Below are 26,136 nucleotides of genomic sequence, written 5' to 3' on the forward strand. Positions count from 1 at the left end.
GCTCTCTCACTCTCTCTCTCTCAAAATATAAACTTAAAAACACATTTTAAAAAAAGAAGTAAATGGTATTCATGGTCATTAGACTACATTCTAGGCAGCACTTAAAACACTTGATGTAAGTGGTCTTGCCATATCCTCACAACAATCTGATGAGTATTTTTAGCTCCATCTTACTGATAAGCAAACAGGCTCAGAGAGCTTAAAAACCTTGCCTCTTCTCCTCCCCTTGCCCTCCCCACCCCCCCCCCCAAAAAAAACTGGAAAAAAGTGAGGCCAAGAATCAGATTCTGGTCATTTTTAAAGCTGTGCTCATCCCACTAGCTGCCATATTGTGGATATTGCCTCATATCTGAACCTAATCTTTGGAAAGCCTAAGTGCCCCATCATCCAATGGAAAGGAAAAGAGCTTATGGAGATCAGCAGATAGAGTTTTGGCTGAAGTCCATCTCACAGTGGGCCAGCTGAGACCTTGAACTAATCTTGTGGTTATTTCCCCAGTCACATCAGATATATTTCCCAGCTGGTGAAATCCCCACATTTCTTTCCTGACCCAAAGAATAAAGCCTATTGTGATGGGACAGGCCAAGTGAAAGATTCTAGAACTGCTCCTCCCCACCTCTACCTTAAATACTCAACCAAAAATCAATGCCCTATCCCTGGGGGAATCCCTATCTCTTGCTACCACCATCCAGAACCACCACCATCCAAAGCTCAAAAGATGCAGACCTGGTGATCCCCAACATATTTTCATTTAACTTATATGTTTGGCCTGCACAAAATTCAGATGATAGATTTTCACAAATTTAATCAGGTGGTGATGCCAATGCTCAATAGGCCCATGTACAAGTGAGAAGAGTGTACATGGAATAGTCCATGTATGAGATGGCTTGGCCATAGTGGGTAATGGAGTCCATGCCTGGGTTCAACAGAATGGCTTTTCCCTCACAAAGGCTGGTATGCTATGACATTGATGAGTATCCAATCTGCCATCAGAGGAGGCCAACACTGAGCTATGGGAATTCAGAAATATGGTTTAGTCTAGCCAAGCTGACATACTACAAAAACATCACAGTGACCAAACTGCCTTACTAAGGTATTTAGACAAGGAGGAGATGAGAGAGGTAGAGTCTGAAATCTTTGTGAGTTGATTTCCGAGGAGAGTGTTTCAAAGCTCAACAATACCAGAAGCCTGTGGATGATAGAGAGCATATAGATTCATTGAATACTTGGACTCTCAGTCCCTTGTTGGGTGGCTTTGCAGGCTTTGTTACAAAAGGTGCACCACTGTCAACCTGCAAATGATCCAGAAAGCCAAATACATGATAGTCTGGTTTCAAACACCACAATGGTATGCCTAGAGTCAGCTAATGAGACTGGACCAGCAACATCATAACCTAAAAAAGTGTAACAATGGTGAAGCACTGTTGGAAGCCAAAAAAACGAGAGTCAAAGGTCCAATGTAGCCAATCCATCAAGAATGGGTAGAGCCAATGCCCCTGTCCTGTGGATTCCTTCACTGTTAAATAAAGGGGCCAACTTTTGGCAGAAGTCACAAGTCTTGCATGTAGTGGAGGCTTCTGCATCAGAAGCAGGGTCCTCAACTTTGTGTCCAATATAGGATGGTGGATGTAGTGCCATGTTCAGTATGACTGTGGGTTCAGGAGGCAATGTGGACCACACAGGGTGGACCAGCACCTTGACTCCAATCAGTCTCCTCAGAGAAAGTGTCCTTACTATGTGTCCAGTATGCTGAATCATTAACTACAATTTGTTCTCAGTCTGCAGCCCAAAGAGTCAGTAGTTTTCTAAGTAACAGAACCGATGGCTAATCCACTGGGGACAGGCCAAGAGTCAGAAAAAACATGACTTAGAATATCATCTAAAGCAATGGTTCTTCCCTTGTGCATGTTGGGTAGAAATCTAAATTGGCGTTGCCACTGTGGAAAACAGTATGGAGGCTCCTCAATAATTAGAAATACTATGTGATCCAATAATTCCACTACTGGGTATTTATCCAAAGAAAACAAAAAAGACCCATTAGAAGAGATATAATATGCACCCTGTATTTACTGCAGTATTATTTACAGTAGCAAAGATATGGAAACAACCTAGGTGTCCACTGAGAGATGAATGAATAAATAAGATGTGGTATAGGGACACCTAGGGGTTCAGTTGGTTGAGCATCCGACTCTTGATTTCGGCTCAGGTCATGATCTCACAGTCTGTGGGTTCGAGCCCCACATTGGGCTCTATGCTGACAGTGTGGAGCCAGCTTGGGATCCTCTCTGCCTCTCTCCTGCTCGCTTGCTCACTCTCTCTCTCAAAATAAATAAAATAAACATTAAAAAATTTTTAAAAAGATGTTATACACAATGAAATGTTACTCAACCATAAAAAATAATGAGATCTTACTATTTGTGACAACATGGATGGATGTAGAAGGTATTGTGCTAAGTGAAATAAGTCAAACAAAGAAAGACAAATACCATATGATTTCACCTATATGTGGAATCTAAAAAAAAAACAAAACAAAACAAAGCAGAAACAAACTCATAAGTACAGAAAAAAAACTGATGGTTGCCAGAGCTGAGGGGGTGGGGAGATGGGCAAAATGGAGGAAGGGGAGTGGGAGGTACAGACTTCCAGTTATGGAATAAGTCAGGGGGATGAAAAGTACAGCATAGAAAATGTAGTCAATGGTATTGTAATAGCAATGCCTGGTGACACACGGGAGCTACACTTGTGGTGAGCACAGCATAATGTATAAAACTGTTGAATCACTATGTCATACACCTGAAACTAATGTAACATTGTGTGTCAACTATACTTCAATCAAGAAAATAGTAATACATTAATTTTAAAAATAAAGTGATGGTTCTTAACCAAGAGTGATTTTTTTCGTCCAGGAGACATATGACAACGTCTGGAGACATTTTTGATTTCCATGACTGAGGGTTGGGATGCCACTGGTTATCTAGTGGGTAGATGCCAGGATGGTGATAAACACATTACAGTGCCTGGGACCTCCCCACGCCCCTGCAAAGAATTATAGTGCCTAAAGTGTCCATTGTGATGAGGTTGAGAACCTTGGTGAAAGGCCCTTCAGCCCTTATTGCAATTGGTCTTCCAGAGTTGTCACTGGGGCTGGATGGGTGTCCTCCATTCTAGCCTACCTTTGTATTTGTTTTAAATTCTCCATAATGAGGGCGCCTGGGTGGCTCAGTTGGTTAAGAGTCCAACTTCAGCTCAGGTCATGATCTCACCATTTGTGAGTTTGAGCCCTGCATCAGGCTCTGAGCCCTGCATCTGAGCTCTGAGCAGCCTGGAGCCTGCTTCAGATTCTGCATCTCCCTCTCTCTCCTTGCCTCCCCTACTCACATTCTATCTCTCTCTCAAAAATAAATAAACATTAAAAAAAAATTTTAAATACATTCTCTGTAATGAAAAGTGTAATTAAATGTAGAGGCCTAAGGAACCAGAATTCTGGGCAATCTCCATTCTTATTCAGACTTTCCAGAGATTCCCATGCTTTCTGAAGTCTGAGAACATGACTATAATTGTCAGGAACGCTAGGAGGATTGTTTTTGTTTTTTGTTTTTGTTTTTTTCTGGGCCCAACAGAGACTCAACAGAGACTCTGTTATGAAATTTCCCTCCAATTTTTGACAACACACTTACTTGCAAACATTTTACTTCTTCCAGATCCTCTTTCTAACACTTGAACTAAAATTTTCTGCTCGTGCTCTCTTCTAATTTATCACCTTCACAAGGGCCGGGAATTTTGTCTGTTTTGTTCACTGATACAGGTAATCCCAGCACTTAAAACACTACCTAGCACTTTATAGATGCTCAATAAACGTCTGACTGACAGACTGAATGGAAGAAGGAGGGAACGAGCTAGCTTTTTAAAATTTGTGAGGTTTTTTTTTTTTTAATGTTTATTTATTTTTGAGAGAGAGAGACAGAGCATGAGCAGGGGAGGGACAGAGAGAGAGGGACTCACAGAATCCAAAGCAGGCTCCAGGCTCTGAGCGGTCAGCACAGAGCCTGATGCGGGGCTTGAACTCATAACTGCGAAATCATGACCTGAGCCAAAGTCAGTCACTTAACCGACTGAGCCACCCAGGCACCCCAAAATTTGTGGATTTTTTTTTTTAACGTTTATTTATTTTTGAGACAGAGAGAGACAGAGCATGAACGGGGGAGGGTCAGAGAGAGGGAGACACAGAATCCGAAACAGGCTCCAGGCTCTGAGCTGTCAGCACAGAGCCCGACGCGGGGCTCGAACTCAGGACCGCGAGATCGTGACCTGAGCGAAGTCGGCCGCTTAACCGACTGAGCCACCCAGGCGCCCCTCACCCCTTGTTATTTACGGCTGAATAATATTCCATCAGACAGAGATAGTTCGTTCTGTTTGTCTATTCATCAGTTGATAAATACTTGGGTTTTTCCCACTGTTGCGCTATTATGAATAATGTTGTTATGAACACTCTTGCACAAACTTTTGTGTGAACATGTGTTTTAAACTCTTTCGGGTGGGGGCGCCTGGGTGGCGCAGTCGGTTAAGCGTCCGACTTCAGGCAGGTCACGATCTCGCGGTCCGTGAGTTCGAGCCCCGCGTCAGGCTCTGGGCTGATGGCTCAGAGCCTGGAGCCTGTTTCCGATTCTGTGTCTCCCTCTCTCTCTGCCCCTCCCCCGTTCATGCTCTGTCTCTCTCTGTCCCAAAAATAAATAAACGTTGAAAAAAAAAAACAAAAAAATCAAAACTCTTTCGGGTGGAATATACCTAGGAGGGGAATTGCTGGGTCATGTGGTAACTCCATGTTTAATTTTCTGAGGAAGTGCCAGGCTGTTTTCTGAATCAGTGGCACCATTTTACATTCCCACCAGAAATGTATGATACCGTGACTACCATGGGTTCTTGCATAACAATGTATTTCACAAGAGTGAAAAGCACCCACTTAGCACCCAGTTTCTTGCTTCTTCTCAAATTCAATAAAAATCCTGATTTTAACAAGTTAGGGATTTTGCTGAAATGAAGGCAAAAAATAATATAACAAAATATTTAATAAATCTGAATTCTACTTGTCTTGATTTTATTATTCCTCCAACCATCATCAATCACCCAGACATGAGCAGTAAATGTTAAATGGAGTCACCTATGATATGCTGTCAACTTTTATCGTCTATAGCCACAGCTTTATACATTGGGGTGTTTTTTTTTTTTAATGTTTATTTATTTTAGAGAGAGAGAGGAAGTGCATTAACCTACATGTGACCTGAGGAGGAGCAAAGATAGAGGAAGACAGAGGATCCAAAGCTGGCTCGTGCGAGAGCCCCATGAGGGGCTTGAACTCATGAACCATGAGATCATGACCTGAGCTGAAGTCGGATGCTTAAGTGACTGAGTCACCCAGGCACCCTATACATGTTTTTTGATTCTGTTAATGTAAATATGTGTTTATCATGGGAGGAGGATAAGACATATTTCATTTAGCATCTTGTCACTTTGACTTTGTAAATATTGGATGTATTGGTGCAGGGCCTCCGTTACACTCTTGCCTTGGTTGCGAATGTTGGGGGCCAGCTGGTAGCTGCCTAACTCTGCTTTGTGATCTAAGCAATTAATCTCTTTTTTTTCCCCTTGCCAAATCTGGTAGGTAGAAAATGCTGGATAAGACCTATGGTTTATTTTGTATTAAAAAAGAATTTTTTTTTAACATTTATTTATTTTTGAGAGACTGGGAGACAGAGCATGAGCAGGAGAGGGGCAGAGAAAGAGGGAGACACATAATCCGAGGCAGGCTCCAGCTCTGAGCTGTCAGCACAGAGCCTGATGCAGGGCTCAAACTCACGAACTGTGAGATCATGACCTGGGCTGATGTCAGACGCTTAATGGACTGAGTCACCCAGTGCCTCAGGATCTATGGTTTAAATGGGAAGTAAGAGAACAGCTCTCCCAAAGGAAGTTAATGAGACCAGGTCACTATCTGCTCAAGTTGAGGTGGACTTTCAGCCTCTCCTCAGGGCTGGGGACATTACCAAGACAATGAGTTTAAAGTGGTTTAAAAACAATAGGCAGACTTACTCTTCTGGAAATCTGACCCCTTTATGTGAAAATGCGGGTGGGGGGAAGGCCATGTTGCTCTGTGCAGCTATTACAAGCCTGTTTCAAGGTGATTCCACTTGGTGTTATTCTCCATGAACACAGATTATGAGATGTCTTCTCCATGAACTGAAATTTTCTTGGACTTCAATCAAATGTAGACAAGTAGAATGAAAGCATGGCCCAGCTGATGCTTCCACCTCTGGCATTTCTCCAAACCAAGGTGGCCTTGATGCCTAGGAAGCCCCATGCACATGGCAGCCTGGGGAGCAGGGGCAGGAAAGGCATCTCCCCATGAGGAAGAACATCCACATAATTTTTTCCTGTGCATGATGTGAATCCATAAATTCATGAGAGACAAAAACCAACATCCTCTAATGAAAATTTCGGACTTAGAGGACATTAATAAAATGCTGCCATAAAATTCCCAAATTCTCAAGGAACACTTAAAAGTTAAATTAAGATCTGTCACAGGTACATACATGCAATTGAATAGAGGACAGGCATCTGATCAGAAAAAGCGGAAATATAAAATTTTAATTTGGTGGGTAAAAAAAACGTGGTATTTCTGTCCTCCTATTATCATGCCTTCCCCCTTTCCTATCTTGTTGGGAAAGAAGGTTGAATTCTCCATTCAGTGCTATGGCAGTCAAGGGGTGGGGAGTGGGTAATCCCTTCACAACAAAAAGAAGAAAACCAACTCTCTTCTTCACACGCAATGGTTCAGGAAACTGTAGGGGTGAACTGCAAGGAATTAAAAGCCTGAAGGATGCAACCAGTGTGCAGAGCTCATAAACATGACATGATGTAAGCTACAGGATCTGCATCTGAGTAAATGGTTGCATATGCAGAAAATGGGAACCGTGTGAGGGATCACAGCAAGGGTGAAGCATTGTCCCTCCCCAGACAAGACTAGCACAAGATTAACAGAGTCCTTGTTTCATCTTTAAAATGAGCAAAACGAGGGGCGCCTGGGTGGCTCAGTCGGTTGAGCGTCCGACTTCGACTCAGGTCATGATCTCACACTCATGGGTTTGAGTCCCGCGTCGGGCTCTGTGCTGGCAGCTCAGAGCCTGGAGCCTGCTTCCGATTCTGTGTCCCCTCTCTCTCTGCCCCTCCCCCACTCACTCTCTCCCTGTCTCTCTCTCTGTGTCTCTCAAAATAAACATAATAATAAAAATAAATAAATAAGTAAAATAAAATGAACAAAAGGGGAATTGTATACAGTCAAGGCTTAAGATACTGGGCAGCAACAATAATGCCACCAAATCTTTTTCCTTTTAATTTCTTTTTGAAAGACGAATGTGTGAGTGGTACTTGGCCAAGTAGAGAGTTGGAATATTTGATTAAGAAAATGATGTTATCCAGAGTTTGTAAGGCTACTGGATTGCAATGATGTTGAGCCATTTAAGTTAAGGTGTTATCAGTTGGATTGTACTTTATATTGTGTCTTAGATTTTTTTTTCTTTCTCTTTTTCTTTTTTTTTTAGAAAAAGCAATTTTTCTGGACTGTAGCTAAAAACAAAGAGGATGATAGGGGCGACTGGGTGGTTCAGTCGGTTAAGCGTCTGACTCTTGGTTTCAGCTCAAGTCATGATCTCACGTTTCGTGAGTTTGAGCCCCACATTGGGCTCCACACTGACAGTGCCGAGTCTGCTTAGGATTCTCTCCCTCTCCCTGTCCCCCTCGCTCTCTGCCCTTCTCCCCCTCGAAATGAATAAATAAACTGAATAAAAAAAAAAAAAAAAAGAGGATGATGATGGCCTGAACAACAGTCATCAAGAAGTTCTTCTCCAATGCTTCTTGTACTTTATGTGATCACTCATTTCCCCCCAACTTTTTATTTTGGAAAATTTCAAACCTACAAAATGCTGCAAGGACAGTACAGCATACCCTTCACCTTGATTCATCAATTCTCAGCCTTTTTCCGTATTTGTTCTTTCTAGACAGATATAGCTGTAGATACCTGTTTATATGTAACATGTATATATACATGTACTTATGTATAAATATACATGTATATGAAGGATAGGTATAGGCACATATCTAAACTTAGATATAGGTATAGGGATATATAAACACACATTTTTTTCCTGAACTGCTTGAGAGTAAGTTATGAGACTTCAACCCTATACACTTCAACATGTATCTCCTAAGAAGGACATTCTTCTATGTTAACTCAATATCATTATCAAACCCAAGACACTTAACATTTCTTCATACTTTTATCCAATATCCAATCCTTATTCAAATGTCCCCAGCTGTCCAAATAATGGCTTTGAGAGACTGCCCGCACAAGGGTAATATCTCTTCAGTCTCTTTTAATCAAGCACTGTTCCGTGGGTATTTTCTTTCATGATACTGATGTTTTTGAAGAGTCCAAAACAGTCACTTCACATGGTATCTCTCAACCCAGATCTGGCTGATGTTTCCTTTTTCAAGGGAGGTCACGAATGAGAGGTTTAGGTATTGCTATGAAAACACACAGAAGTGGAATCTGGGCCTGTGAAGAGGGCAGGGACAGGGAAGACTCTGAGGGGCTCTGGACTGACTGAGCTCAGGTCTGAATGATGAGTAGCAATTAACTGAGCACACTGAGCCATCGAGAGCAAAAGCACCCCGGGCCCAGGGTCCACGACGCTGTAGCAAAAGAGAGCGTGGCGGCCGAGGGAAATTACAAGCTTGGGAAGACAGCTTGGGGCTGAAAAAAAAAAAAAGAAATCTAAGGAAAAGTCTATGCAGTCAAGTGAAAGCCCACGGCAGGGGCCTGGGCTAGTGATAACTATCTACGAGCCAGTGATTTAATATGCTCTATAATGAATGAGATCACTGCAGAGAGTAGAGAATAGAAGAGATGGGGTTTAGGCCTTGAAAAATACCACCACATGATGGCTGGGTGGGAGAAGGAGGAGGAACAGCCAGAGAAGGAGGAGGAGACCTGCAGAGTGAAGAAAGACAAAGGAAGAAGGGGTTCAAGAAAGTAGCAGGGCAGTTAAAGAAAAGATCATCTGACGCTTGTTAAAACAGTAAGGAAGACTTTATTTGGGCTATTGCAATATGGATATGGCAACCGGGGAGCAAGATCTGGCTCAACTCTGAATCCAAGGCCAAGTGGGGATGTGCAGCCAACAGAGTGTCGGTGGATGGAAAATTACTAAGAGGGGACATCAACAATTCTTGCCTTTACCAAGAATCAAAGGTAGGGCGTGAGGAATTTGAGTAGATATCAAAGGTGAGGAGATTCTCACTAAACCGACTTCGTAGAATTCTTTGCTGAGACTGGGCTGGGAAGGCCAGACACAGGATGGGGGGTCAAAGCTGAGATTTAGTCAAAGAGAGGCCCAGAGGAACCTGATTAAAATTTGATCAAGGAGAGAGTCCTTGTCAGGGGTCAGCCGTCCAGAGCTGCAGGGATGAGGACGGAAAAAGTAAAACCACATGGACGTCATTTGACTTCTGCAAGAGCTATGAAGTTTGAGGATACCTTTTATACAGTTCTATGTAAAAATACTTATTTTTAAAAGTAATTCCTTTTGTATATCCATATATGGAAATATGATGAAGCCATAAAAAGAACGAGAGAATTATTTATGTAGTGATATGGAATGGTTGCCAAGTTAAATCTTTAAGTGATAAAAGGAAGGTGCAGAAGAACATGTGTAGTAAGTTAGCATTTGTATAAAAAAGGGGGCAATAAAAATACACAGACATATATATGGGGGAGTGTGCCCCCATATAAATGCGTTTGCTGGTGTATGTGTAAGATGTTTTGCAAGGAGATACAAGCAACTGGTAGCACTAGGTGCCTGCAAAGACAGGAACTCAGTGACCCAAAGCACGAGCAAAGACTGTGCAATGCACAGCCTTTTGTACTTTTGGAATTTGGGACCACATGCAAGTATTACTTATTTTTAAAATTGGTGTATGAATATTCTGAGATATTATAATTTGCATTTCGCTAGACATATGTTCAAATGATAATATAAGGAGATCTATCTTCATTTCTAAATTATTATATGTATCCCATTTTATAGACAAACCATTATTTGTCCAATGTTTCCAACTATTCATTATTAAAAACTATACTGCAAGGTCTTTCCTGTACATTCATGTTTTTACGCACGTTTCTGTCGCATAAATTCCGATAGATGGAGCAAGACAGTTCCACATTCCCTTCCAGAAAGGCTGCTCTAGGCCACACATCTCCTTCATCCACACCAGTGGATGCCCCTTGCTCCATGTGTTTCGCACTGAGTATCCGCCCCGAATTGTGCAATGTCTCTAGTGTGGCAGAGACGAGGCCGAGTGCTCACTCGCTTTTCCTCTGGAGCACACAGGTAGGCCACATTTCCCGGCATGCCTTGCGCTGAAGCAGGGCTGAGTTCTGGTTGATGGCAGTAGTGATGTACAGCAGCACGGCTAGAGCTGGCCCCTAAAAACTCTCCCTGTGGTCCTCAAGCTCTCTCTCTTCCTTCATCTGCTCAATGGGTACAGAAGGTCACATGGAGGACTCTGAGCTCTAGAGCATTACTTGTCGAGCAGAGAAATAAACTTACCATATCCCATTGCTGCCTCCCCCCCTCCTAACTAGGATTTGACCCCACACCCAGGACCTGTCACCAAGTCCTTTGCTCAAATGTCATCTTCTCGGGGCACCTGGGTGGCTCAGTCAGTTACGCATCCAACTTCAGCACAGGTCTTAATCTCAGGGTTCCTGAGTTCGAGCCCCACATTGGGCTCTCTGCTGCCAGTGGAAAGCCTGCTTTGGAGCCTCTGTGCCCCGCACCCCTCCTCCCCCCGCCGCCCTCTGCCTCTGCCCCTCCTCATCCCTCGCAAAAATAAACATTTAAAAAACAAACAAACGTCATCTTCTCAAAGGGCATTCTCTACCACCCAACCTAGCACAACCTTCTGCCATCACTCCGCTTATCTGATCACCTTTGAGGGATCTGATTGTCTTCTAATACTTATATTTCCTCTGAACCTTCTTCCCCAGACAATGCTGCAACCTTGATCAACCTGGCTAGCACCATTTAGGGCAGGAGGTGAGACATAGCTGCAGGTGACCACTAGGCCCCTGACCTCAGCCCGCCACTCACCACTATTCTGGGGACCCTGTACCTCACGACAACTACAGCTGCACTTCCCAGGATATAATCCGAACAGAGGATGGTGACCACCTTCTTCATTCATTCTAAAACACTTATTGAGCACCTACTATGTACTAGACACTATTCTAAATGCATTGAATATACCAGGGAACAAATGAGACAAAAATTCTTGCCCCATTCTGGTGGACGAGACAGACAATAAACAGTAAGCCCAATAAATAAGTGCCTTATATGAAAAGAGGTGGTGGGGTGAAGAAGTTCAGGGTAAGAGGTAGGTGTCTATGCTAAGTCGGATGGAAAGAAGGTGACATCTGAGAAAAGACCTAGAGGTGACAGTCACATGTTTATCTGGGAGAAGTTTTCCAGTGAAACAATTATGCAAAGTCCCTGAGGCAGGGCCAAGTCTGCAGTGTTCAAAGAGCAGGAAGAATTCCATGTGGCCGGGAACCTGGAAGGAAACGAGGTCAGAAGTAATGATGAGGAGGGTGCCCAGATCACACAGGTTTTAGAGGTGAGTGTAAGGACTTTGGCTTTTGCTCTGAGTAACATGACGTGCCTTGGCAGTTTTAGAGAAGTGACATCTATTCTGACTTACATATTTTAAAGCAATTTTTTTAACGTTTATTTATTTTTGAGAGAGAGAGTGTGCATGCGTGCATGGGGGAGCAGAGAGAGGGGGGACAGAGGATCTGAAGTTCTGTGCTGAAAGTACAGAGCCCGACGTGGGGCTCAGACTCATAAACCTTGAGATAATGACCTGAGCCGAAGTCAGAAGGTCAACTGACTGAGCCACCCAGGCACCCCCATTCTGACTTACATATTCAAAGGGATCCCTCTGGTCATCGTACTAAGAACCTGCCCAGGGGTGGGAGCTGAGTAGAAATTGGGAGAGCAGGGAGGAGGCTGCTGCAGAAACCCAGGGAGAGTGACAGTGGCTGGTGCTGGATTTGGTAACAGGAAGTGTGGCTCTGTTTGAAGATGGGGCCAACAGGATCTCCTACCGCACTGGCTGCTGAGAAAACAGGAATCAAGGAGCCTTCCAAGCCGGCCTGAAGAGCTGGAAGAATGGAACCACATGAATTAGGGAAGGCTGAAGGTGGAGTGGTTCTAGGAGCAGCACCGGGGGCTCAGGTCTGAACTTGGTAAGGCTGAGAAGTTTCAAGACATCAAAATAGAGACACTGGGTAGACAGTTGATTGCAAGCGTGGAGTTTGGGAGAAAAGTCTGAGTGGAGACTGAACTTCAGAAGTTGACTACTTTCCATAGTTGCTGTTGCTGTCCCCACCCCCACCCCACCCCTGCTCTATATTTTGTGATTCAAAATAATGAATCATGCATGGCCACATCACTCTGAATGATGGGACTTATGTGTGCAGCTGAGGAGCACTGTAGTTGTGTGTTAATAGTCTTTTTTTTTTAATGTGTATTTATCTTTCAGAGAGAGAGAGAGAGAGAGCGTGTGCACGTGTGGAGAGGGGCAGAGAGAGAGAGGGAGAGAAAGAATCAATCTCAAGAAGGCTCTGCACTGTCAATGCAGAGCCAGATGCCAGGCCCAATCCCACAAACCTTGAGATCATGACCTGAGCTGAAATGAAGAGTCAGACGCCCAAGCAATGGAGCCCCCCGGGTGCGCCAACAGTTTGTCTTCGACTGTGGGTTAACTGTTGTGCTCTCTAGAGAGACCACACTAGTCTAACTTTTAGCACTTTGAGTAGCGTGACTCTGTTTTCTAGGAGTTCAGACAATGAAAATGAGAATGATTATGTAACAACACCAGCATGACATAGATGTCACTGAAACACAGATCCGGTGATTGAAGCAGGTGAATGACAAATGGGAGGATGCGGATAACTGGATTAGGAAAGCAACTGCGCAGAAAGGAATGTGAGCTCGCGCACGGTGAGCAGACATGAAAGCACCCGCGGAGACTGAATCTCACAAGTTCAGGATAAGACAGGCGAGGACTTCTAAATCTATCAAAAATGGGGGCTTTTCGGTCTCCCCCAAAGACACCAATGCTTAGTGGAAACTAGCCGCCACTGAACTGGGGTGGGCACACCACACAAACAAGCAGGCATTATCATACAGTATCCTTCCCTTAAGGATTCAGATATTGCACATTTCCAGATTCAGATAGTGCAGCTCAAATGTCCTGTGGGCTAACAAAAGGGGGAAATTCTGGAAACAGATGTGTTGGCCCCTGAGGGTGCAAAACCAATTCTGTCAGGTCTTCCTGTAGTTAGTTATTCATGCTATAGTTAGTCTTCCTATAGTTAGTCCACTGCAGCGTGGCAGCAACAACAAATGTGCCCCCTAGCTCTCAGGCACTTCGATTCGAAAAATGGAGTTTCAATCAACTTTCTCAACTCCTATGACTACTGCAATGCAATCACAGAAGACGTAGAAGATTGCTGATCCTTTATCCAAAGACAAACTAGACTTTCCTTATTTCTCTGCATATTTGGCGGGCATGCAACCCATCCCATTCAGTCTCTGTTTCTTAGCAAGGAAAATGAAAAGACCTTACTTGTCAGACATCCTGGACATCTTCTGTACAACATTGCTAAAACAGAGATGTAATTTACTCACCTGTGACATCGAGGTGTTCATAATGTGCATTTTGGTCACATTTCCATTTCCTCAAAATTCACAGAAGCATTTAATGAGATTTTTTTTTTACTTGATCGCTTTTACTTCATTACGTAAAATCTGCTTTGACGCGCGACTCAGCAAGCCCACATAGCACTAATTCCTGGTGTCAGTCCGATGTGATGACATCAAGCTCAGTATCCTCTTGACAAAAGCACTGATCATGGAATAATTAGGATTTTCGGTTTCACCACCACATAGAAGAAAAGAAGGGTGTCCTCAAGACTGCAGGCAGTTTAGAGAATTCTTACTGTAAAAGGAAAGAGAAAAAGCAAACTTACCGTGTTGTCAGAAGAAAAAAATATGTCGTTATTTTTTCTTCAACCTAGATAATTTGCTTTTTAATCAGTACTATTGGGTTTACATTCTCTTTTTTAAAGTCTTTCATTTAAAGGGGTGCCTGGGTGGCTTAGTCAGTTAAGTGTCCACGTCTTGATTTTGGCTCAGGTCATATCTCATGATTCATGGGAGTGAGCCCCAAACTCAACTCATATTGAACCCTCTGTCAGCACAGGGCCCGCTTGGGATTCTCTCTCTCTCCCTCCCCCACTCATGCTCATGTGTACTCTCTCTCTCTCTCTCTCAAAATAAATGAACATTCATTTATGTATCTTCAGAACATACACGTTTGCCTGGGCCTGGTTCCATGGGACTTGTGCTCTGCTGGGTACAGATGCTTGGGGTTGTTCTGGTCTTCATTTTCTGGTCTGCATTTACCCCTTTTTCTCAACAGCACCGTGCACTGCTCCTCCACAGTCCTGGTGTTATTCTCAGTGGCTTCTCCTGGAAAGTACGAGATTTGCCTTGGACTAGACTATCTGCCCACACTCTGCAGCAAGAGCAGCTCCATCAACCGTCCAGGCATCTGCCCTTGGGAGCCTCAGGAGGGCAGATCCCTTTGTTACACAATCTTGTCCATGTCCTTGGCATTTTTATTTATTTATTTATTTTTTATTCTTGAGAGAGAGAGAGAGAGAGAGAGAGAGAGAGAGAGAGAGAGTATGAGTGGGGGAGGAGCAGAGCAAGAGAGGGACACAGAATCTGAGGCAGGCTCCAGGCTCCAAGCTGTCAGCGCAAATCTCGATGCGGGGCTCAAACTCACAAGCCGTGAGATCATGACCTGAGCTGAAGTCGGCCACACAACCGACTGAGCCACCCAGGTGCCCCACATCCTTGACGCTTTTGCCGCTTCTTGATACTTTTCAAAGTGACACTCTTTCCTTCTGTCCAGCTGACCTGACATACCATGCATCCCATAACGTCTGGCCCATCAGAGAAGGAAGAAGGGATTCAAATTATTTGGGTCTGACCTTGTTTCACGTCACCACCTCACTGGCAAATATTTATTGGGTTAAAAAAGAAAGACTACTGTGACACTCGTCAGCTCTCTGTGTCATCAGGGGCTTCCAGATAGGCTCAACAGCTTTCAAACCTTAATTCCAAGCACGTTAATATTATAAAACACAGTCAACCAAAATTGAGAAATTCCACTAGGACAGCACTTCTCATCCTTGCCTGCACATTGAAATAGATTTTCAAATCAGTATATACATTTTTTTAAAGTAGGCTCCATGCCCAACATGGGGCTTGAATCCATAACCCAGAGATCAAGAGTCACATGCTCTACTGATTGAGCCAGCCAGGTGCCCCTTGGTATATATTTTTTAATACCAAAGTCTGGGTCTCACCCTAAGACATTCTGATTTAATTGCTGTAGGGTGTGGGCTCAGACTTTTTAAAAGCAGCATACTTTATGGTAGAAGCCAGCTGGCTTTTTTTTTCTTTCTTTCTTTCTTTTTTTTTTAAAGCTTTATGCCCAACATGGGGTTTGAACCCATGACCTTGAGATCAAGAGTCACATGCTTTACCAACTGAGCCAGCCAGGTGTCCTGCCAACTTGCTTTCTTTCAGGGTTATAAACTTCCTTAGAGAATCTGGTTCTATTTGTGCATATCCTGACTGAAAGCTTTTCACAGCATAAATAAGGTGCTTGCTTGCCCACTGAAGGGAAGTACTGACTGAAACACTTCTTATTCTGATGACTTTATCAACAAAGTCAGTATATTCGAAGGCAAGCACAGATCCTCAGTTCAACCACCAAGGTGAAATGGAGATTGCTGAACATCTGCTTTCTGCTTAACAAACCCTACCTCCTCACCTCTGCACTCCCTTGACTGCCATTTTCTGCCTCCTCAGAATCCTGAGGGTCATCGGCTCACTCAACCACTTCAGCATCTGCACACGTCCCCATACACCGCCACCTGTCCCTCCCCACACTGTTCTCAATACTCCCTCAGCCTTCATGCCCACCACTTCTAGGTGGCCTACTTGGTTGAAGGTAGTCATTCTTTGTGAACTGAGTCAAGCATTTTGAAAGCATTCCTGTTATTGCAATACCTCCACCAATGGCAATTGTGACAGGATGCAGTGACGGATGGCAGCAGCAGCGACAGGCAGCAAAGGAAGTTGAGATGATGGTGGCTGCTGTTAAGGCAGCCGTGACAGGCTGGGGCAATGGTGGCTGTGGCAATGGGTGGTGGCCATTGTAATGAATGGCCACAGGGTGGCTACCACTGAAGTGAACTGCACTGAGGCAGCTGCTCTTTGCTAGAGAGCTTTCTCTCCACCAAAGTCCACTCTGCCTCTGTAACTGACAAACAGGAAGCAGCAGGGAATTTGAAACTCCAGTCCCCTAAGTGACCCTGAACTAAATGACTGATGGGGGTTAGTGTATAAATACCCCCCACCTCTTGAGTGGGAAGGTATGTTCTCCACTGTTTCCCAGAGTTCCCCAGAGAATTAAGCTGTTGCCCAGTGATAATCTCCTTGATAATGCAGCCTTGATGTACTGCTTTCCCTTCCTGTTTCACTTCCCTCAGCCTTACCAGTGCTTTCTGGGGTCATCTCCCAATGCCTTGCCTCAAAGTCTATTTCTGGGGGAACCCAACCTAAGATAGTGCATCATGAAGCAAGGATTATGATCCAAGCACAGATGGCACATTAACAAAAGCTGACCCTATGCCAAGCCATAAAGTCTCAACATATTTCAAAAGATTGAAACCATATAAAATGTGTTCCCAGCCCAATTGCAATTAGGCAAGATAACTAGAAAAATCCCCATATGCTTAGGAATTTAAAAATACAGTTTTAAATTTCTAAATAAGCTGGGATCAATGAAAAATGCAAAACAGAAAGGCTTGCTTTGTGGGAAATTTAAATACATACATTAGAAAAGAAGAAAGATGAGGTGCCTGGGTGGCTCAGTTGGTTAAGCATCTAACTTCGGCTTAGGTCATGATCTCACTGTTCGTGATTTCGAGCCCCGCATTGGGCTCTGTGCTGACAGCTCAGAGCCTGGAGCCTGCTTCAGATTCTGTGTCTTTCTCTCTCTGTCCCTCCCCCACTTGTACTCTCTCTCAAAAATAAACATTAAAGAAAAAAAAGGCTAAAATTCAGTGAGCTAAGCTTCCATTTCAAAAAGGTAAAAAACAGGGGTGCCTGGATGGCTCAGTCAGATAAGTGACTGACTCCTGATTTCAGCTCAGGTCATAATGTCACCATTCATGAGCCCCACATTGGGCTCAGTGCTGAAAGTGCAGAGCCTGCTTGGGATTCTCTCTCTCTCTGCCCCTCCCTCATTTGCTCTGTGTGTGTGTGTGTGTGTGTGTGTGTGCATGCGTGTGTTCGTGCGCACACACGTACTCTCCCTCTCAGAAAGATAAACTTTAAAAGGTAGAAAACAAAATTAAATCCAAAAAAGGTAATTATAAAGAAGATAATTAAATTAAAAACAAATACACAACACAAAGAACATCGACGAAGCCAAAAGTAAATTCTGTGTAGATTAAAATTGGTAAACTAATCAAGACTGAATAAGTAGAAAACAAAGAGGGTACAAATAACCAATGTCAGAAATGAGAAAGCAGCTTTCACTGCAGATTCTGTAGACATTAAAAAGATTATATGAGGCTATTATGAACAACTTTATGGCAGTTTGAAATTTTAGATCATGTGAAAAATTCCTAAACGCAATTCACCACAGGAATAGAAACTATTAAAGTTCCTATGGTAGTTTAAATGTGGGCAAAATTCCTTGCAGCCAAATGCCATCAAGAGGTGGAGTCTCCTACCCCTTTAACCTGGGTTGACCTTGTGACTTGCACTGACCAACAGAAAGTGGTAAAAACGGACTTTGACGGTTCCATTTTTGCTCTCTTGGACCCTTGATACCACCAGATAAGGAAGCTGGTCTAGCCTATTGGGAGAGAGGCCACTTTGAGAGGTTCTACATAGTCTCGACCTGTTTTGTCTGTTCTTATCACAGTTCCTTTAGCTACATGGAGCAGAACCCCACTCAAGCTTACCCAGGCAAAGTGGGGTTGGCTGAATACAAAGAATCTGAGGACTCAATCCACAGCCCAAGAAAACTGGAGCTGCGAACAGAAAGCCACCAGGACCCAAGCAGCCCTTTTAGGGACCACAGAAGCTAATCACAGTCCTCCCTCTACCTGGGTTTTCCCTGCTTTGGGCTTCCCGGCATCTGTTAGCTCTTGCAATCCTGATGGCAGGACTTCTACCTCAGCTCCCAAGCCAAGTGACAACTTTGTCTTAATGATCAAATCCTGAGGAGACACTCTAGCTCATTTTTCCAAGCCAGAGCACAAGACTTAGGCTTCAAATAGTCAGTCCAGTCATCACTGGTCAGTCACTTCTAATTTCTGGAAGTCGGGAGTCACCCACAGGGGGAAGTGACATGTCTGAATGAATCTGGCTGCAGGTCCTGGGCACACGAACTAGGCACCTGGGGTTCATTCTCCTACATACGTGTCTGTCTGCCTTCTGTCCTTTAGGACAAGCCCCTGCTGGGGAGCGTGTAATCAAATAGCTGGGCCCACAGAACACGGACTCCTGAGGAGAAATGCTCAGGAGCTGCAGCAGCCATTGCTGGTCCCTGCCCACATCCACTCAGCATTCTTCTGGGCCCTGAATGCTTACTTGATTCTCCACTACTCTCCGCTCAGGGCTCTTTTGATGGCAGGGCACATGACAACACATGGGGCAGGCAGAGGTGCTAGATGGTCAACACCCATGGCAACAGCCCCAATGACAGATGGGGAGTTGATGATCTATAGCCCAACTTCCTTGCCCCTTGGATTGAGCCCACTGACCACGGTGGTGACTGGCCTGATAATGCACCTTTTATTGGCTGCCTTCCTGTCTCACCTCCCCATTCCCTTCCAAACGCTTCTGGAATCACACATTCCAAATATACTATCTGCTCTCCGGTTCTCAGGGTTGGACTCTGGAAGAACACAAACAAAGGCAGAAGTCCAGGGCAGCAGACTCTAAGCCACATTCCACAATGCAGCCGTTTTCAATAATAAAGCCAGTATTTTTAGCCCCATCGCCTAGTGTGCATGTCTATCACACAACTGGCTCAAAACTCAGAAGGAAAAGAAGTGTGATATTTATTGCCCTCCAAGCCTCAGGTAAACACTCAATAAAGACTTGGTAAATGCTAAAGTGGAAGGGAGAGAGAGCCTTTTCCCGTGTCTGTGCAGGAGACAGGAAGTGGCCGCTGGCAGAGTTAACAAGGGAAGAAGAGGAGTCAGCTTAACCCTGGTGAACACGTCCTTCTTTGGCACACTAAGTGAAGCTGGGGAACAGAGGAGCAGGGTTTCTGCCCAGCCAGCTCTCCAGGGGCCCCTCAGGTGCTGAAGGCAGGAATCAAAGCCCGGTATATAGAGTCTTTATTTATTGTAAGTCCTGCTGTCCAGAGAAGCAAGACCCACATCCAGGGTCCTCATGACTTCACCTGGCCACTCTTCAGGGGTGGGGGCATCAAGTGGCCACTCACGTCTAGTTTTCCTATGGCTCAAAGAGTCCTCAGGAGGCAGGAAGCGGCTGTGCCTATAGAAAAAACACATCAACATCTACTAGCACCTACTTTGTGCCCGGCCCTGGGACCACCACCGGGGAGATTGCAGCAGAGGCTGCCCTTGCCAAGTCCACAGTCTGGAGGGGGGGAAGTATTAAGTGAGGACCATGCCATCTGCCATGTGAACGCGTGAGACACAGTGAATTGTCACTGGGAGCAGGGAAGGCTCCATTTACTATATTTACTGAGCACCTCCTCTGTAACGTTGTTACAGGGCACTGAATGAAGCAGGCACAAATCTCTAACTCGAGGAAGAGACAGACAACAAACAAACAAACAACTAAAAATACGTCAACTGGGTAAGTTCTACGAAGAAAAGTAAATCAGGGTGTGTGGAGGGGGAGGTAGAGGTAGCACTTCTGTCAGCTACATGAACATAAGACGTCCTTATATCATGTTTTCTGAGATGAGACTGGCTACATGTTTGCCACTTTGCAGAGCAGAGAATAGAGACTGGCATCTCGCTGCCCGCAATCAGGTGGGGAAAGCTGCACCTGGGATGCCATTACCCAGAAGGAGGAAGATGGGGAGGAGGAGCAGGTGTGGTGGTAATTATTCTGAGTGCACTGAGGAGCTATGACAAGGCTGTAAAGGGGAGAGATGTGACCTAATTGCCATTTTTACAAGTTCCTCTGGCCGCCAGGGGAGAGTAGACTTGTGGGGCGGGGCAGGATGGCCACAGGGAAGACCAGGGAGAGGCTGGCTGCTTATGTAGGGAGGGAACAACTAGCCCTAAGATGGGAAGGTGAGGTCTTTACTGTTCACATGCCCAAACAACTCGGAAAAAAAAAAAAAAAAAAAACCAATGCTAACGTATGACCAACATATAGACTAAGAAACTATGTGAACGGTATGAAATTACTAAATATTTTCTAAGAATTAAAAGTCCTGATAAAGAAGATGTGGTTTATATATACGATGGAATACTACTTGGCAATGAGAAATAATGAAATCCTGCCATTGGCAGCAACGTGGATGGAACTGGAAGGTATTATGCTGAGTGAAATAAGTCAGAGAAGGACAGATATCGTATGTTTTCACTCATATGTGGATCTTGAGAAACTGAACAGAAGACCATGGGGGAAGGGGACAAAAAAATAGTTACAAACACAGAGGGAGGGAGGCAAACCAGAAGAGACTCTTAAATACAGAGAACAACTGAAGAAGGGTGGGAGTGTGGGGGAGAGGGAAAGCAGGTGATGGGCAATAAGGAGGGCACTTGTTGGGATGAGCACTGGGTGTTGTATAGAAGCCAATTTGACAATAAATTATATTCATTAAAAAAAAACAATTAAAAGTCGTGCTAGTGTCGGCTGTTAGGCCTGAACTTTTCATTTATTGCTGCCTTATCAAAATGAAACAAAACAAAACAAAACAAGGACTATAGGGCCTGTCAGAAAGGTATCTCAACCTTTAGCCAAGAACTTCTCTGCAACAGGCAATAAGGAATGAAGCAGTGACAAGGCAGTAAGATATAAGCCATGATGGAGGGAGCTCAGAGACCATGGGTGCCTGGGGATGGGGATAGGCCAGCATGGGAGATTTCCAGAGGGAGGTGATATCTAAGTTGGAATAGCAAGTAGCCAGGTGGCCTAGAAGGGCAATCCAGGCAGAAGGAAACAGTTGGGTAACAGCCTGCCAGCAGGACAGACGTGCATGCACTCGAATAATGCATGTTCACTGGGGCTGGAACGCAGAGCTTGAGATGGAAAGTAGGGAGTGGTGGGGCCAGAGTCCACACCATGCAGGGACCTATAAGCTGTTCCAGAACTGAGATCTGGCCTGGTGGAAATGAGGAGTCATGGAAAAGTTTTTTAAGGGAAGCAGAACATGGTCAGATTTCCTCTGGGACTGCTCTGGAATCATCAGAGAGAATAGATTAAAAGGGATAATACAGAGCCATGGAGGCCCAAATGAGAGGGTGTTAAGAGGGAGGTGGTACAAAATGTGACTTTTGTCTTAGGAGCTCACAGTCCATCCAGTGGGGGGAGACAGTGAACATCTAAAGTAGTGTTTCTCAACTTTGTTTTTTTAAACATATATTTATTTTTGAGAGAGAGAGAGAGAGAGAGAGAGAGAGAACAGGGAAGGGGCAGAGAGAGAGGGAGATACAGAATCTGAAGCAGGCTCCAGGCTCCAAGCTGTCACCACAGAGCCTGATGCAGGGCTCAAACTCACAAACCGCATGATCATGACCTGAGCTGAAGTTGGATGCGTAACCAACTAAGCCACCCAGGCACCCCTCAACTTTGTTTTTATTACTGCTCCCCATGAGGTCTTTATAGACATTTTTTTTTAAAAATTGCAGTCACCCACAAAATTTTAATACCATAGTTATACTGCATATCTGTTTATGTACTATATTCATTAAAGAGAGTAAGACTTACCCCCCTCACCCCCATCCCAGTAGAGCTGAGGGGCAGTGAGGAAGGGAACAGACAGCAGGTAAGGAAGCCTGAGGAAGAACGCAGAGAACCCAGCAAGGACCTGGGATTTTGTTCTCAATGTGAATGGGAAGCTATTGAAAAGCTCTAAGCAAACATGTAATGTGATTCATTTTTAGTTCCTCTATGCTCTCTCTGGCCACTGTATGGAGGCAAGTAAGACGAGATTCAGGGAGACCAAGGAAAAGGCTGGAGCAGGGATCCTAGAGGTGAACAGGTCAGGAAAGTGGCTGGACTAAAGCAGGGGCTATGGGAGGGGCAAGAAATGATCCTGTTCTGGATTCTGGATGCACACAGTGCAGGTCTGTGTGGGGGTAGGGTGGGGCTGGGGATAACTCCCAGGTCTTTAGTCAGAGCAACTAGAACTGATAAGCCCCTGCCTCACCTCCACATTCGAGGGTGAGCGTGGTGGCTGCACCTGGTCAGCACACTGCAGGAAGCGGCGCACGTGCTCTGCACAGTTGCCCACTGCTGCCTCATTCTGTCGAAGACACTCCTCAAAGGCCTCAAAAGGCTCAGCACAGGCCTGGCGGATCTGCCGGATGATTGGGCTGTGGAGGTAGGGCATTTCAGGCATTCAGACTTCCATTCCACTGCCCACCTCGCCCCCTGCCTCCCGCCACACATTGTCTCATACTTGCCCACACTCACTGGGAGGATGTGCATTGAGCGATACTCATCTTAAGGTGGTGGCAGTCCCGCTGCCATGACTCAGGCTTGGCCGCCACACACTGGCCATATTGCTCCAGCTCCCGGCCACAGTAGCGAGCAGTGACCTCCAGGGCCGCCTGCCTGTGGAACATAATGGGCTGAGGATAATTCCAGGCAACAGACAAGAAAGGGAGTTCTGGTCTGGGTTGGAGGTGGAAGCAGAAACACTAGAGAGTCTGAAGGATCCTGGGATAGGGTCAGGGAAGTGGAGGGAGAGGTAAGGCATGAGCCCTGGGGAATGTGGAACAGGTTGGAGGGCTTCTGGGAAGATAGTGGAGATCTTTTCCAAAAAAGACCTAATTATTCAAAGGCAAGCCTTGGGATCGTGCAAGAAGGGTCTTGGGAGTCCAGGCATCCCTCAACAGGGCCCTAACTATACTGAATTCTAGGGGAAAAAAAACCTGGGAACCCTAAAGGATTTGGAGGTCCTAAAAAGAGGTTTGTAAGCCCATGTGGTGAGATCTTGGGTCCTGGGGAAGCGTCTCTTGACCAGAGAGTCTTCAAGATTAGGCCTGAGGACAGGGTTACTGGAGGTGAGACTTGAGGCCCTGGGGTAGGTTTGGGGATCCTGGGGTGGGTCTCAGAGTTCTAGAGATGTGGAAGTCCTGGATGAGGATGGGGCTCTGGGACAGCTCTGGAGGGTCCTAGAAGTAAGCTCTTGGGAACAAGATCTAGAAATCCAGAGCGGAATCAGAGGTCTAAGAAAAAGTCTGCGGGCACTACAAGGCAGGTCTGGGGTACTGCACAGATCTGCAGGTTCAAAAAGGTATGGTCAGGTGATCTAGGGGGACGAGCCCGCAGCTCTAAGAACGGGTATAAAAACCGTAAAAGTCCTGAGACAATCCTGAAGTCTGCAGGGTGAGGGACCAGACCTTAGATCCTGGGGGCAGGGACTGGGTGTTAGGGATGGGCCTGAAAGTCCTCAGTTACTACGAGAAACAGGGGCGGAGCCTAAAAGTTCAGAGGGCGGGACCTCCCTCTCTCTTCCACGCGGAGATGGAGCTTGTAATAGACGGCGCTGGGCCCTAAGGGTAGGTTCTCCGAGGAACAAAGAGGCCAATCCTTCTTCCCGGAGTGCGGGCCTAGGTTTAGGTCACTGGGGAAGGGAAGGCGCGAAGCGGCAGATCGGAGGTAGGCGCTCCCACTACTCACATCTCGAGGCCGGTGCCGGAGGGAAATCAGTCAGGGAGAAGAGCCCCGCCTTTTCCGGTGCAGGCTGTCATGGCGGCGCCCGGGTCAGCTGTCCCTGCCTCGTTTTTTCCGGTTACAGAACCGGCAAGTTGCCTCGTTCCCTTTAGGACCAACCTGTCATGGCGGCGCCCTGTGTCTCCTTCCGGTCCCGCCTGTATTGGCAGCGCCTGCGCAGCCACGGCGGGCTCCCAGTCTGACTCGGTTGTTGTACCTCTTTCTACTTCCGGATTGCGGGGGCGGTGCCGCAATGCACCGGAAGCAAGGCGTGGCCGCTACTGCGAGCGCTCTTAGCCACCCACTGGGATTTGGTGGCAAGTGGTTACTGCAGTCTATCAGCGTGGCCCCGTTGGTGGCTAGGTTGGGCACCGTGGCTGCGGGCTGCTGGGCGCTGGGAGTCTGATGCATAGCGCCGCGATGCCACCATCTGTTTTGCGCAAGCGCTCCCCCCCCCTCGGGGTGCTGGTTCGTGCGCGCGCACGGAGCGGCGGGAAGAGGGGTCGCAAGAGTGGGACCAGCCGGCCTGGACGTCCCACCAGCTGTACCTGGGTTACCCAGACCAGATCCCCTCCTTCTAGGTATAAGCCCAGGAGCCAGGCCGGACTTGATTTTATTTTTTTTTTTTAATTTTTTTTTTAACGTTTATTTTTTGAGATAGAGAGAGACAGAGAATGAATGGGGAAGGGTCAGAGAGAGGGAGACACAGAATCCGAAACAGGCTCCAGGCTCTGAGCTGTCAGCACAGAGCCCGATGCGGGGCTCGAACTCACGGACCGCGAGATCATGACCTGAGCCGAAGTCGGACGCTTAACCGACTGAGCCAGCCAGGCGCCCCGGGACTTGATTTTAATAATGTCTCCACGTGATTATGGGCATGCGTAATTGTTTTATTTTTATTTATTTTTATTTTTTAATGTTTATTTTTGAGAGAGAGAGTGTGTGAACAGGGGAGGGGCAGAGAGAGACACACACACACACAGAATCCAAAGCAGGTTCCAGGCTCTGAGCTGTCAGCACAGAGCCCGATGCGGGGCTCAAACACACGAACCGTGAGATCATGACCTGAGCTGAAGTCGGTCACTTCACCGACAGAGCCACCCAGGCAACCCTTCTTTCTTTTTTAATTTTTTTTTTTTTTTAATGCGCAATTCTTTCTGATTTCTCCTGGCAGGGTATTGTTTCCACCTCCTCCAGTGTGAGGCCTGATGGTATGTTTCCCCACCTGTGAGGTTGGGCGCAAGTATCCCTTGGGCAGAGACTAAGCATCAGCCCAGCAGTCTGATATGTAGGGGTCTTCCCAGACTCTGGCCAAAATGAACATAAAATGCACTTCATCTTGGTGTTTGAGGAGCAAGAGCTACTTGTGAGCAAATGACAATTACTTGGAGTATTGTGTCCTTGCTCATCTGTAAAGTAGGGATGATGATAGTGACATCTTTTACATAGAGCATAGTGCATGTGAACAGTTTAGGGCACAGCCTGGACCCTCAGGAGTTGTGGATAAGTGAGAGCTGTTGGAGGAGGCTATTACAATTTTGCTGCTCTTGGTTGGCCCTTGGTATAAGATTGTGCCACTGGCCATCTGAACCTGCCTCAGACGACAGGGACAGGTTTGGAGCCATGGGCATGGGAGGAAAGCTTTTCACCCAAAGCCCTCCTTCTTGCAAAAACTTCCAAGTGTATTTCTGATAGGAGAGAAGGGGAGGAAACCCCATAAATGACAGAATATTTTGGCTTCAAATGTGGACTGAATTCTCACGTTTCACATTTAAGTGAAATCTTAACCTGTCCCTTGCCACTTCTCGAGTCTAATCTCAAAGTCTGGGTAATGTGCTTCCTCAAGGGAAGGGGTTCAAAGATCTGGGTTCATAAGTAGAGAAGATGAAGACCCCAGCAAGAGATACATTCTGGGGAGTGTGACACCTATGCCCCCAAGCTTCTAGGTTGTTTTTGGCCTATAGCACAAGAGTGTAACTAAATTTCTCTCTAG

At 45.7% G+C, this 26,136-nt stretch overlaps 1 protein-coding gene and 1 non-coding gene across 6 annotated transcripts in view; both read right to left on the reverse strand.

The window, feature by feature from the left end:
• Window positions 1-24,295, reverse strand: part of CHCHD5 (coiled-coil-helix-coiled-coil-helix domain containing 5) — a 42,998-nt gene extending 18,703 nt beyond the window's left edge. For 2 of the 5 annotated variants that reach the window (XR_006960150.1, XR_006960148.1), the window contains exons 1-5: window positions 24,111-24,295; window positions 22,899-23,039; window positions 22,633-22,798; window positions 14,490-14,648; window positions 13,806-14,115 (exon numbers count right to left, since the gene is read on the reverse strand). Coding sequence is in view for 1 of the 5 variants with exons in the window: in XM_047068308.1 (XP_046924264.1) it covers window positions 19,752-19,775; window positions 22,633-22,798; window positions 22,899-23,050 (342 nt within the window). In the remaining 4 variants the exon portion in view is untranslated. Of the gene's footprint in view, window positions 1-11,990; window positions 12,274-13,805; window positions 14,116-14,489; window positions 14,649-19,309; window positions 19,776-22,632; window positions 22,799-22,898; window positions 23,051-24,110 lie in introns of those variants that run through there. The other 3 variants (XR_006960149.1, XR_006960151.1, XM_047068308.1) reach the window with 3 other exon arrangements.
• Window positions 15,679-15,751, reverse strand: TRNAK-CUU (transfer RNA lysine (anticodon CUU)). The gene has a single exon. It is a non-coding gene; the product is annotated as a tRNA-Lys (tRNA).
• Window positions 24,296-26,136: the final 1,841 nt, after the last annotated feature.

The sequence above is a fragment of the Lynx rufus genome, unplaced genomic scaffold (assembly GCF_022079265.1).
Source record: "Lynx rufus isolate CCGP_SWC_20201006 ecotype Redwood Valley unplaced genomic scaffold, mLynRuf1.p SCAF_8, whole genome shotgun sequence".
NCBI classification, from domain to species: domain Eukaryota; kingdom Metazoa; phylum Chordata; class Mammalia; order Carnivora; family Felidae; genus Lynx; species Lynx rufus.